This window comes from Laccaria bicolor, genomic scaffold, assembly GCF_000143565.1.
Source record: "Laccaria bicolor S238N-H82 LACBIscaffold_26 genomic scaffold, whole genome shotgun sequence".
Lineage (NCBI taxonomy): Eukaryota > Fungi > Basidiomycota > Agaricomycetes > Agaricales > Hydnangiaceae > Laccaria > Laccaria bicolor.
Window position 1 is genome coordinate 140,386 of NW_001889897.1, and position 14,522 is coordinate 154,907.

Sequence of the window (14,522 nt, forward strand, 5' to 3'; positions counted from 1 at the left end):
CAACCATGCTCACCCCTTCAGAGCTGCATGTGCCAGCAGTAATGCTGGCATGATCGCAAATGCCGTCGTCGATATCTGGAGGGCTGAAGGAGTCTTTCCAGTGCCGAAGTATGAAGATGATTTGAAAGCCTTCCGGTTTCCTTCACCTTTGGGCCCTTTCGTTGACGGCGAATTCACAAGTAGACGTAGGTGTCCCTATAGTACCATAAAAGTACAACATGGACAATTGTCCTATGGGTCATAGGACTACCCAAATGGGCCCAATGAGCAACTAGACTATGGTGCTGTAGATTGGCCCAAAGGTGTAAAAACACCTAATGTTTGTCATTGGGCCAAATGACCCCAGATGTCTTAGGCAAAAATGGATGGTGAAATTAGGAGAGGGAGTTCCGAAATACATTATCCCAGGGCATATGTCCCACGAACATGCGAAATGTCTGGGGGATTAGTTTCAAGATACAGAGGACATCCAAAAAGCACTCGCATAAATTTTTTGGGGAAATGCAAAATGTCCGGACCAATAACCTGATTATCTACAGAACACCAGAAGAACAACCCTGGTGGTGGTATAAGTGTCCCGAAAAAAATGCGAAATGTCCGGAGCATTAGTTTCAATATACAGAGGACATCCAAAAAGCCCTCGCATAAATGTTTTGGGGAAATGCAAAATGTCCGGACCAATAACTTGATTATCTACAGAACATCAGAAGAACAACCCTGGGACTGGTATAAATGTCCCGAAACATGCGAAATGTCTGGACCAATAGTTTTATACAACAGAACATCCACAAAGCCCTCGCATAAATGTTTTGGGGAAATGCAAAATGTCCGGACCAATAACTTGATTATCTACAGAACATCAGAAGAACAACCCTGGGACTGGTATAAATGTCCCGAAAAAATGCGAAATGTCCAGACCAATAACTTTTATACAACAGAACATCCACAAAACAACCCACATAATGGTATGTGTCCTGAAAAAAATGGAAATGTCCGGAGCATTAGTTTTAATATACAAAGGACATCCAAAAAGCACCTGCATAAATGTTTTGGGAAAATGGGAAATGTCCGGACCAATAACTTGATTATCTACAGAACACCAGATAAACAACCCTGGTAGTGGTATAAGTGTCCCGAAAAAAAATGCGAAATGTCCGGAGCATTGGTTTTAATATACAGAGGACATCCAAAAATCACTCGCATAAATGTTTTGGGGAAATGCGAAATGACCGGACCAATAACTTGATTATCTACGGGACATCAGAAGAACAACCCTGGGACTGGTATAAATGTCCCGGAAAAATGCGAAATGTCCGGAGCATTAGTTTCAATATACAAAGGACATCAAAAAAGCATTTCGCTTAAATGTTTTGGGAAAATGCGAAATGTCCGGACCAATAACTTGATTATCTATGGAACATTAGAAGAACAACCATGTAGTGGTATGAATGTCCTGGAAAAATGCGAAATGTCCAGAGAATCAGTTTCAATATACAGATGACATCTGAAAACAACCCTGGATGGCCACATGAATGTTCTGGAAAAATCTGAGATGTCCAGTGCAATGGGACATCAGAAAAACAACCATGGTAGCCATGTAAATGTCCGAAGAAAATGCAAAATGTCCAAAGCATCGATTCAAATACCCACAGGACATCCAAATAACACCCCCGGATGTCCCGGAAAAATGCGAAATGTCTGGGGCATGACTTTTCTTACCCACAAGATGTCAAAAAAGCAACACTGGTGTCCATATACATGTCCCAGAAATGTGAAATCTATGGAGCACTGGTTTTAACATCCCCAGGACATTAGAAAAGCAACCCTGGTATCGATATAAATCTCCTGGGAGAATGCAAAATCTCCTGGGCAATAGTTTAAATACACTGGACCTCAAAAACAACTCTGGATGTCCCGAAAAAAATGCAAAATGTCCTCAAAGCACCCCTGGTGTCCATATAAGACTCTGGTTTCAAGTTAAATCTCCTGAGACAATGTGAAGGTCTTGAAATGAAGGGTATGATGTTCTAGGACAGAAAACCTTCCTGTGTCAAGAAACATAAAGTTCCTATGAGCTTTTCCTAGGATGTGCATATGAGCTATTCCCCTAATTTCTAGTACCCAAAAGCAATGTATAAAATCACTCAGATAACCAAGATATCAAGCATGGAGGTCCTTATGCACTTTGCAGAAAATGCTGATGTTCTCTCACTTTGCGGAACTTGGTGATGTTCACTTGTAGATGAGGTCGTTCAGTGGCATTCAGTTTATACAATGGAACTTCAGACAATTGTGGACATCCAGAATGCTTTGCGGATGTCCCAATTAGTGTTCCATGCATTCCGCATTTTTTTGGAACATTTACGTGGACATCCAGGGTGCCATTCGGATGTCCTGAATCAATGTTCATGTGCTTTTTGCATGTCTTGTGTATATTCCAATTAACAGATATATTCCAATTAATGTTCCGGGACATCCAAGGTGCTTTTTGGATGTCCTGTGTATATTCCAATTAATGTTCCGGGCATTTCGCATTTTTTTCGGGACATTTATCCGGACATCCAGGATGTTTTTCAGATGTCCCATGTGTATTCTAATTAATGTTCCGGGAATTTTGCATTTTTCCAGAACATTTATATGGTCATCCAGGGTGCTTTTCAGATGTCCTGAATCAATGACCATGTGCTTTCTGGATGTCCCGCATATCTTCCAATTAACATTCCGGGCATTTCGCATTTTTTTCGGAACATTTATGCGGACATCCAGGATGTTTTTTGGATGTCCCATGTGCATTCAAATTAATGTTCCGGGCATTTCGCAGTTTTCCGGAACATATATATGGACATCCAGGGTGTTTTTCAGATGTCCTGAATGAATGTATGTGTGCTTTCTGGATGTCCTGCATATATTCCAATAAACATTCCGGGCATTTCGCATTTTTTTCGGGACATTTATGCGGACATCCAGGATGTTTCTCAGATGTCCCATTTGGCATTTCGCATTTTTCCGGAACATTTATGTGGACATTCAGGGTGCCTTTCAGATGTCCTGAATGAATGTTCGTGCGCTTTGTGGATGTCCCGCATATATTCCAATTAATGTTCCGGGCATTTCGCATTTTTTTCGGAACATTTATGCGGACATCCAGGATGTTTTTCGGATGTCCCATGTGTATTCTAATTAATGTTCCGGGCATTTCGCAATCTTCCGGAACATTTATGTGGACATTCAGGATGCTTTTCGGATGTCCTGAATCAATGTTTGTGCACTTCCTGGATGTCCTGCATATATTCCAATTAATGTTCCGGGCATTTCGCATTTTTTTCGGAGCATTTATGCGGACATCCAGGTTGTTTTTCGGATGTCCTGTGTATTCTAATTAATGTTCCGCGCATTTCGCAATTTTCCGGAACATTTATGTGGACATTCAGGGTGCTTTTCGGATGTCCTGAATTAATGTTCATGCGATTTCTGGATGTCCTGCATATATTCCAATTAATGTTCCGGGCATTTCGCATGTTTTTCGGAACATTTATGCGGACATCCAGGATGTTTTTTGGATATCCCATGTGTATTCTAATTAATATTCCAGGCATTTCGCAATTTTCCGGAACATTTATGTGGACATCCAGGATGTGTTTTGGATGTCCCCAATTAATGTTCCGGGCATTTCGCATTTTTTTCGGAACATTTATGCAGACATCCAGAGTCCTTTTTGGATGTTCTGTGTATATTCCAATTAATGTTCCAGCCATTTCGCATTTTTCCAGAACATTTATGTGGACATCCAGGATGCTTTTCAGATGTCCCCAATTAATGTCATGCAGGGTTGTGTTTGGATGCCCTTTTCATAGTTAAATCATTCCGGGGTTGTTTTTTGGATGTCCTGTGGATGTTTGAATTGATAAACAATATCCTTGTGTTCCACCAAACCCCACAATTCCCGCTCAACCCGAAAGTTCCACTCAACCCGAAAGTTCCGACCCACCGCAAGTTCCGCTAAAATACTGGGAGTCCAGTGCCAAAAAACCGGGTAAAATTCTTCAGCTTCTCAACACTTTGGGCCCATCATACAGCCATTGGGACTCTCGATATTGGGCCCAACAACTATCCTTAGGCTAAGTTAACCCACTCAAATGACCATAATTGGGCCAAATGCCTATTTGGCAGGATTTGGTTTGGCCTGACATTTGGGCCCAACATTCACCCTTAGGTGTCTTTAAGGAACTGGGCCCACCCATGGCCCCATAGTGACGTCCAGAGTGTTGGGCCCATTTGGGTAGCCCTATGACCCATAGGACAATTGTCCATGTTGTACTTTTATGGTTCCATAGCGCAGCTACTGAATGCCCTGGCGAATTTTGTTATGACTACGATCGCGATGAGATGCTTCGCTGCATTTCTTCATTGGGAGTGCCTTGGCATGACAAGAAGGGTGATGAATGTTTTTCCTTCGTCACCACCTTTATCGGTTTCCTCTGGGACATCCCTCGGAAGCGCGTCAGCTTGCCGGAGGGAAAAAGGAATAAATTTCATCAACGTGTTCTCCAGTTCCTTGTCAACTTCGATGGTCGACCTTGCCATCTGCGTGATGTTGAAAAGATCCATGGGTCTCTTTGTCACATTGCTTTTGTCTACCTCGATGGTCGCTCCCATCTGCCTTCTCTCTCTAACTTTGCCTCCACCTTCCATGGTGACGAATTCCTGACGAAATATCCTCCACATTCCCTGATCACTGACCTGAACTGGTGGCTGGTCAAGCTCACTTTGCCAGGGGTACACCGATCTCTTCACCCTCTCGGTCCTTTATCAGACCTTGGCTTGTATGTTGATGCTTCGACGTCATGGGGTATTGGTATCATCATCAGTGGTGAATGGGCTGCCTTCCAGCTATCGCCTTCTTGAAAGATTGTCGGTCGTGACATCTGCTGGCTTGAGACTGTCGCCATTGAGCTTCTAGCTCTTTTCCTTGAATCAAAGGGCCTTCATGACACTCATCTTCTTGTCCATTCCGATAATCAGGGCACTATTGGCACTCTTGACAAGGGCCGTAGTGGCAACATCTACCTTAACCTTGTGGTTCGCCGCACCCACCTTATCCTCATGGCAACGTCACTTGCCTTCAAAACTGTTTATATTGAATCTCAAGCTAATCCAGCTGATCCTATCTCGCGTGGGGAACCAGGACCAGCTGGGAAGCAAATTTTCCCATCATTTCAGCTCCCTGATGAGCTATCTTCCTGTTTTGTTCATGCCTAGGTTAGCTCTCCTTATTTGATGTGATGTCCTCATGACTATATTCTAACTTTATCCAGCTTAGATTATCCTTTTAAGCCGGCGACACGTGTCGTTGAGACGACTGTGGGTGGTTCAGTCTCTGTTCCTCCGCGCCCCACACATCATCACACTCTCTTCCCTTTCAAGTCTCATTCTACTGCATTCCCACCCACAGTCTCATCCACGCCTGTTCCTTCCACATTGTATACTGCTCTGCCCTTGCTAACTGCTCCTCCTCCCCTCCCAACTACTCTTCCTACTCAATCTACTTCGCTTACTCCTCTTGACCACCTCTCACCTCTATCATCTCGGTCTATCACACCCCGGAAACCTCATGCTGGGCGGCAGATCTCTCAGAGTGTTCTACGCCCTCATGTTGCTGCTGCCGATCGCCTATTTACCTGGGACACGCCTCACGCTGCTCGTCACCGACATCACCTGGCTACCTCCCTCCCAAGTTCCCATCTTGTTAACAGTGCTCTAATGTCAATCCGTGGTGCTTATGCACCTAACACAAAAACCACATATGCCGCTGGCACCCTCCGCTTCACCCAATTTTGTGACAGATGGAACATAGACGAAGAAGAGCAGATGCCTGCCTCTTACCCTCTCCTTTGCGCCTTTATTGGTGAGCATAAGGGTAGGCAGGCTGGGAACACCATACATTCTTGGCTCTCTGGCATTCTTGCATGGCATGTCATCAACCATGCCCCTTGGTTTGGTGATGATGAATGGGTTCAGCTGGCCTGGGTGTCTGCGAACAAAGAGGGTACAATGCACAAACACCCTCTCCATGCACCTGTGTCCATTGAACACCTGCTGGCGCTCCACCGTGTTCTCAATCTCTCCACTCCCTTTCATGCTGCAGTTTGGGCCCTTGCTCTCTGTACATTTTTTGGCTGTCAACGACTGGGTGAGCTATCTGTTACTACCACTGCTGCCTTTGATGGAAAATATCATGTTCTTCGCTCTGTCATGTGCACTACCTTCCTTCTCTCCTTTCTACTCTTCTTATATTTTGCAGGATCACCTTTCGTACATTGCGGGATGGTTCGTCCTCTGCAAACTTCCACATTCCTTGGACCAAGACAACCAAAGAACTTGGTGCCTCAGTGATCCTTACTGCGCAGAATGATATCCTTTGCCCAGTCACTGCTCTGAAGAACCATCTCTCTGTTAATTCATCCACAGATGAGTCAGCCCCCCTCTTCGCATATACAACTGCTTCCTCCCAATCAAAAATGCTTCTCAAACATGAATTTCTCAATTTCTGCATGGGTATCTGGTCATCTGCCATGCTTGCGCATGTTCTCGGGCATAGCTTTCGCATCGGGGGTGCTGTTGAACTTCTCCTTGCTGGTGTACCACCTGAAATTGTCGCTGCAACAGGTGGCTGGACCTCTCTCGCTTTTTTGCTCTATTGGCGTTGCATGGAAGAAATTCTTCCAATGAGCACATCAAAAGCATACAACAAGTCCCACATTGATTCGTTGGCTGCAACCTTCGAACAATTTCGTATTCATAACAAAATCCCTTCTGCACTTATTGTCACCTCTGATGGGAACCTCACCTTGTGATTTCTTTCATCTTCACCATCTACCTTGTACTTATATTTCATCCGTCCTTCTACCTTGCCATATTCATCTTTACAATCTACCTTGTACTTATATTTTGATCCACACATCCCTCCTACATCGCTACTGCTGTACTCATCAAAACTTGAAATGTATTTGTATTTCGAACAAGAAATTCTCCCAGAGTGCCGCTTGACTGGGTAGTTCCTCTGTGCTGAACCAACCTGCTTGTTGTGAGCTTACACTCTGGTTGGTATAGCTGGTTGCCTTGCACATCGAGCTTCCCAGATGCTCAGGTCTTGCTCATCTTTCAGATTTCACTATTATCATTACTATTTAAGATCTGATTTGAATGAGCCGGGCAAGCCCTAGGCACAGACAAGTTATCCGCACTCGCGGATTTCTTGTATTTAAATGTATCCTATATTTAAATACTCCTTCTTTCCCTGTATTTCATAAGACGCTACAGTTATCTCATTGACAGTTTGGCGGGCGTCTGTCACGCAAATGTCACGCGTTTAGAGCCATTTGCGAGCAAAATTTTGTATTCTGCCCTCCTGCCCAACAGCACTTCATCCTTCTCTCTAAAAATTTGTATTTGAGCTCTCACATATCATTTAAATGTAATTGGAAAGTTTTAGAATAAACAGTCTAGCCCATCTGGAGGGATCTGGAAGAACATTCCAATATTTTTGTTTAGCTGGTGTAATGAAAATCACAAATCCATGTCTTAAGAATGCAATTCTTTGAATATGTCTCTAAAAATTTAGAGGTACAGAGACAATATAGAGATACACTAGTATTCAAGATTTGAGAACCTCAGAGTAAGTGGTTGCAAAGATAATCCGGATTTTCAATATCTCGACGAGTTTCAATATCCTGAACAAACATAGTAAAGTGAAAGCTGAGTAAGTATATGCGCCTCATTCAGGGAGACGATGTAATGCGGTCAAATATAGACCTAGTATATCCAGTTACACAGTCGGTGCATGTCTCTAAGCGTCATTCGGAAATTCCAAATTGTCCCGGACATCTACATACCTCTATATACCTCCTGGATGACAACTGTTGGCTCCGTACTTATATGGCAACAAGGAAGAACCAAAACGGATGGAGTGCGGCCAGTGGCACACAACTCAGAGATTGAAATTTGACGCCCATCATCCACAGATAAGTGCACTAGTTCCTCATTGTTTGCCCACTTTTTCTCACATCCCCTCTTGCTTATAAGTTACAGTATGGTATCCACTACCAGTCCTGACTCACAGGACAATCAAGCTTTCCAAAATGCTCTTCAAAGTCATCGGGACAAATGGGAATCAGACTACGAATTTCTGGAGAGCGCGACCCCAGAGGAGTTGCATAGCGATATCAAACAACACGAGGATGACCACCGTAGGTCGAAGTTACGTGCCTACAGCTCCCATATATTGGGCTTTATCAACCAGTTCGAAATGTTCTTCGGCTTGGTTGATGTGTTGGTTTCCGTGAACCTGATTGCTGCGCTGGCTTGGGGCAGGATCAAGTTTATCATACGGGTACGCGAACTTCCAATGCTTATTTTATCAGAGAGTAAACTACTGAATGCTGTCGCTAAGCGGTCTCAAAACACTCGAAGTATTTCCAACGCATTATAAGTGTTCTTGGAAAAGTCAGCCAAAACCTTCATTTTTACGGCAGGTATGTGACTGCGATTTACAAGGGGAATGATCGGGTCATGACGGTGCACTGTTTGCTGTCATCATCACTACAATTGTTAAATTTGGGGCCAGGAACTTGCTAACGTCTATGGCGATATCCTTACCAAGGGGGTAGCGGAACGTGGATCCCGAACACTGGCTGGGAGGGGGGGAGTCCGGCCGAAGGCTGGGAAAAAAATAGTGACCTGAGGTATTTCTGTCACGAATTGAGCCGCACATGTATCTGACTTGCCCAGTCTACCACCTTCACCCGAGCGTAGTCATTCTGCATCGCCTCTCGAAGCTTGGTCCTTTTGTTATTCCACTCTGGCAACACTGCTCCCAACTCGGGCCTATCATTCAAAACATCATCTGCCTTCGCATACTCCTATTTATCACCTATAACACCATCAACAATGACAGACCATCCTTCCCTGTGCACCACTCTTCAACTGCCACCAGCCGGTCTTTGTCAAACTCTACACGGAATCTGGGTATGAGTTCTCCAACATCTGCAACAGTGAAGGGGGTGTAGGCGATCAGATTTTGCATGTAAATTACATCGTTGACAGTTTATAAAATTCCGCTTTCTCTCGCTTATGTTCCTCCATGCAAAAACTTGCATGCAGAGCATTTTAAATTTGAAAGTTTGTGAGTTCTGTGTTGATAGGTAGGCTGAGGCTGTAGCTACCGAGAAGCCGGGACCATAGGGCAAAAAAAAAATTCACTAAGACATTGGAACTCGGAAAACATACCTTATATAGTAGGAGGAGGAGGGGGGGAGGTCAACCAAATCCCCGAAAAAAAAATAGGGAGTGTTGGTACATTTTCCACGTTCCGCCACCCCCTTGATCCTGACTGTTTTTATGACGATAAAGAAAACTTTCATCAACCGTAGGAAGCGCATGCGAAGTAAGTTCTACTCCTGTCGCTTCGATATCAGTACCTGTCAATTCATTATCCTAGATTTCCCTACAATTGTTGTTTTGTCCCTTTGGTTCGAGGGCGACTTTGATGCTGTTGTTGCTGGTCTCGAAGAACGGCACATTATGCTCACAAATGAAGTTGAACATGCCGATCGAGAAGAACGTCTCACCACCAAGTGGAAGAAAGATATGGATCACCTCCTAGACCTTTTACACTTCAAGGACTCTAATTGTGGCGAGAAGCATACACAATCCCTCAATAGTGCAGCTTCAGACTCTGGTACCTGGCTTCTTGAGACTCCGCTATACAAGAATTGGCGAGATTCGTGGGGTGTCGACCCTACTTCGCTTTTCTGGCTCAATGGAGAACGTAAGTAGTGATTCAAAGTTTTCAACTTCTACATGCTTACCGTCAACAGCGGGTTCTGGAAAGACCGTTTTAACGTAAGATACTAGTCTGAATATGCGTTGATGTGTAATTCTGACGTATTCGCAGGTCCTTTGTGATTGAGGATCTCCAGCATGAGAAGAAAAACAAACGCGACGGCTCTAGATTGTTATCATTTTTCTGCGATTATACATCTCCAGAGAAAAGTAAAGCGAAATACCTCTTTGAATGTCTTTTGGGCTAGTTACTCTACTCATTTGAAGACTCTCCTTCACAAGCACCAGCTCCTGTCCATGACATTCTAGCCAAGTTTTCGAGGACTCGATCAGTGAATGAGATAGCCATCGATGATGTTTTAAGCGGGCTCGCAACTTGTTTAAGTTGCGAACACGTTACAATCGTTATTGACGCCCTGGATGAAAGTCAGGACACGGAAAATATCCTTCAGGGGCTCCGTGAGCTTCCATCATCCATCCACCTGTTTATATCCAGCAGGGATGAAGATGATATCAGGCACAGCTTTAAATCCCACTTTGCACTTCGAGAACGGAAGATCAGACCAGTTGACATCAGTCATGACATCAGGAAGTACCTTGGCAATACGTTAGTTAAACATCTTGAGAAGCGCCCGAGATTTTTACAGAATCGCGAGCTACGGGAGAAGATAATCGATGATCTCGTCAAAAATGCTGATGGAATGTAAGTTACAGTTCATGAAAATATGAGCGGTAATTGGCCTCATTTTTTTCGACTGATATGCAGGTTTCTTTGTATAGTCTTACAGATTAGGAGCATCTTGAAGTGCAACACAGATAAAGAGATCCTAGACGCACTCAAGGACTTACCAAAAGGGCTTCAACAAACTTTCATACGCTCCCTCAGACGAATCGACAAATGCCCTGACAAGATTCGCCTTCGACGAACTCTTTGTTTGCTGGTCTGTTTCGAACACATTCCACGTACATCCCTCATCCAATTAATCAACATCGCGGAGATGGGTGCTGATTGGGACCCATCTAAAACTATCAATGATCTTTCAAAATTGATATCCGACTGTGGTCACCTAATCAAAAAAACACGTTTTTGGGGATTGCCATCCTTTACACTTACACACTTGACTGTCAGAAAATTTCTCACCTCTGACCCGCATTCTTTCGGTCCCAGCATCGGGATTCTTCCCGAGTATCATTGCTACCCGCTCCGCGATGCATTTATGGAAACTGCACGAATTTTTTTCAAAAAACGTCAGATACGGGGTTGCCCATACCTTCACTTCTGGCATGACGAATGCCTATTGGTCAGTCGTTGGAGAAAGATTTCGGATCTTGAAAAAAGTACCTCTGATTTTCTGTCGACGGTGTTCAACGCACCATTGAACGAGAACCCACGACCTGGACCCTTACTTATGTTTCCGAATGCGACACATGTCACAGCGATAAACTGCCGCTTCATCATCGTTGAAGAAGAGTATTACATTTCAACCTCTTCACCACCAGCCAATTTCTCGACCTCGAGGGGCCCATACACCTGGGAGAAGGTCTTTCTGCGAATTGCCGGATGGACAGCCATAGAGTGTAGACATTCTTTCGCTCCATGTGGAATCCATGTGCAAGATGACCAACGAGTCACTACCGAGCCTGTGGGGCACCCCTCCCCAAGGAACGCAACCTACGTTACCGTAAAGGATATTGATTTCATCTTAGCAAAAGACAGCAACTGGACTATTTACCCAAGGGGGTCCAAGGATTAAAAAAAAGTAGCCGGGGTCGATTTTTTTTGTAAGGCTCTATGTGCTTGACCTACCTACCTATGTAATCAGGCACATGCCTATATATGGCAATATGACATCATCATTATGATCACTTTGATCCTCTATTAGGCTCTAAGGCATCGTATACCCAATTTCATGGGGCTATCTCCAATGCAACACATTGTAGGTAGTACTAAAAAATAAGTGAATGTAGTGATTGGCTTATAAAATACTGATACTCACCCTTGACTCACCCATTGAGTCTCACATCCAACCCTTTTACACTTTACCAAGCCATCACATTGTGAGTGCAAAACCACACCACACAGGCATCCGTTTAGAGCATCTGATGTGTTGAAAGCATCAAGTTGATTTCAGTATTTAAATCAGGTCACACAGCATACCCATCAGTGTCAATAACTGGTCTGTAACTGTTTTGTCAGTAAATTGTGATCAATCAAAACATTAGACAATAATTGATGAAGATTGAAAAACAATTTTGAAGCCAGAAATTGGGCTGAACATAATTCAATATAATATCCAGTCAAGATAAGTACAGTCATCCACCTGCTAATGATACACTGAAACTGAGAAATTGCATCCAACAATTTGAAGTACAACATTCAGCCATAAAAACTACATGAATATTTGAGATAAATTACATTCTATAACCGTACCAAATTTCAGAATGTTTGAACCACAGGTCAGGAAGAAAAGTCAAAATTATGGGTGTATCATTGGGTGGTGTGACTGTATTGCAGCAATTTCCAAAAACAGTCCGTTTTGAAAACTTCACAGCAGCACCAATACTGCTTCAATTGTTCCCAAATTTTGTACTATGGTAGATGTGAACTTGTAGTGCACGTTACAATTTATTTCACAAAGATTGATGTAGTATTGAGTGAGATATTAGTTGGTCAAAAGTGTATCAAATGATGGTGGCGTATCATTGGTGGGTGGATGACTGTACTGTACAATGATATTTTACATGCAGGAATACTGTAAATCACCCCAGAAAACCAATTTAGGACACTCACATAAAGGGTTCCAAATTGTTTTTTTTCGGCCTGCGGCCGACCTACCTACCCAACCCCTGGTCCAGAATTCAGATCCCGGAACCCCCTTGTATTTACCCCGGTGTCGAAACCATACCTGGGGTGACCAAAACTGGAGAATGGGACCAAAAGTTCTACAGCAATAGTACCCAGATGAATTGCACGTTTAACACTGTGGGAAGCGTTTGCACCCCATATGAGTGTTTCATTACACTTGATCCAAGTGCGTAAACACTTGGCTGAAGTGTCTGTCACACTCATCTGAAGTGATGCACTATTTTCAAAACACTCATTTACGGTGTTTCGTGCACTGATCAGCCCAAAATTGCACCATAGAATCACCGTCAAAACACTTGTATATAGTGCTGTCCTGGTTGCTCGTTACCACCTGCAAAATTTGGCACATAACCGTAAAACCATATATTTACAGCGTCACTATGGCTAATACATCTCTACCTACTTGATTATAGCCGTGTGGTGAGATTTCACTCACATGTTGAACCGTGAGCAATAGCGACCACCCACAAAGTCACTGAGAGAAAGCGTCCAGTACGTGCATTGATGCGCCGAGAAGACGCGCTTGTTCCGGGATAGAGGGGGGTGATGTGCGGCATCACAGAAGTGATCGATGTCAGCAGAGGGGGTTTGCCTGGTGTGAAAGGGAGCTTCGTTAACTTGCTACCGAACGCGGGAATTGTGTTTACGAACCAGAGGTAAGTCGATCTCGAGCCATGTTTTAAGTGTCGTGAGCGCAGGAGAGCTTGTCGAGAACATGGTCATTCAGCCATAGGAGACCAAGGCCATTGCGCGCACTAAAGTCAAACCAAGTGTGAAACCGGAAACGAAGAGGTATGTCAGTTTGTTGTTCAAAGCGCGTGAGCGACGTGAACATACCGATTTACGCTCTCAAAGTCCAGCCATGTCTCCACCACTCACGTTATGCATAAGGTCAGTGCCGATTTGAGTGAAGTTGACCTAAAAATGCGATATGTTACAAAAAACGGGAACCAATGTATGAAAGGGTGACTTACTTACGCCCGAGTCCGAAATCTACTGATACTCAATTCCTGAGAATACTATATGCTGGTTTATTGACGACGTACACTCGAGATAAAGTGCCAACACTCACATAACATGCATATACGGACTCTCAGCACACGCTGATCCTCAGTTTGTGAGTTTGTCGTACTTGAAACCCTTCAATGAATATAGGAACCTTGTGAGCGCGAGTTGAAAGCCAAAAGTAGAGAGAATATAAACTGACCTCGGTAGCTACCACTCCTGCACATCGTAAGACCCTTCGAAAGCGACGGAGATCCAGAACGATGCCGCAGTGGTCATAGGTGGATATGGTACGATGACAAGTTGGATTTCAAACTCCGACAAGCTCGATGAGAAATATAAACAAACAAACGCGTCGCGATGATTAGGAACGACATGGCATTCAACCAACCTTAGCCGCCTTGCCTTCCTGCTTGTATTAGAATACAGAGTATATGCTTTACCTATTCTTAGTTAAGGAACTGCTGATTTTCAATGGCAATATTTGGTGATGAGCGTTTTGTGTTCTCAGCTAAAGCACTTGATTCCAACTTGATTCTTCTCCAACGTTGACGGTCACTGGCGACTGATTTTATAGTCTGTTTGATGGATCCCTTAAAACGGCATGTTTTGAGACTCTCCACCAAGAAAATTTCCTTTTTCACGGGCCTGCTATCATCAGCCGTTCAAGCTTTTATCACCAGATGATGTCCAGAGCACAAAAAGGTCCCCAAGGGACAAGGGGGTGTCGGGATCATAATCCCGGACCGGGGGCCGGTTGGTTGGTTGGGCCATCAGGCCGTTAAAAAAAAATTGGAAGCTCAAAAATTTT

At 43.9% G+C, this 14,522-nt stretch overlaps 3 protein-coding genes across 3 annotated transcripts; 2 read left to right on the plus strand and 1 right to left on the minus strand.

The window, feature by feature from the left end:
• Positions 1-49: 49 nt before the first annotated feature.
• On the plus strand, positions 50-244 carry LACBIDRAFT_304015 (uncharacterized protein; the record flags this gene model as incomplete). The annotated part of the gene is made up of 1 exon (XM_001884483.1): positions 50-244. The coding sequence occupies one exon, from the start codon at positions 50-52 to the stop codon at positions 242-244; it is 195 nt and encodes a 64-aa protein (XP_001884518.1).
• A 9,191-nt stretch (positions 245-9,435) lies between these two features.
• Positions 9,436-10,088, plus strand: LACBIDRAFT_304017 (uncharacterized protein; the record flags this gene model as incomplete). Its single annotated transcript, XM_001884484.1, has 4 exons — positions 9,436-9,442; positions 9,497-9,826; positions 9,876-9,900; positions 9,953-10,088. The coding sequence occupies 4 exons, from the start codon at positions 9,436-9,438 to the stop codon at positions 10,086-10,088; spliced, it is 498 nt and encodes a 165-aa protein (XP_001884519.1).
• A 2,452-nt stretch (positions 10,089-12,540) lies between these two features.
• On the minus strand, positions 12,541-13,990 carry LACBIDRAFT_330276 (uncharacterized protein; the record flags this gene model as incomplete). The annotated part of the gene is given in 7 exon segments (XM_001884579.1): positions 12,541-12,563; positions 12,583-12,593; positions 12,681-12,923; positions 13,143-13,327; positions 13,586-13,624; positions 13,685-13,699; positions 13,937-13,990. The coding sequence occupies 7 exon segments, from the start codon at positions 13,988-13,990 to the stop codon at positions 12,541-12,543; spliced, it is 570 nt and encodes a 189-aa protein (XP_001884614.1).
• Positions 13,991-14,522: the final 532 nt, after the last annotated feature.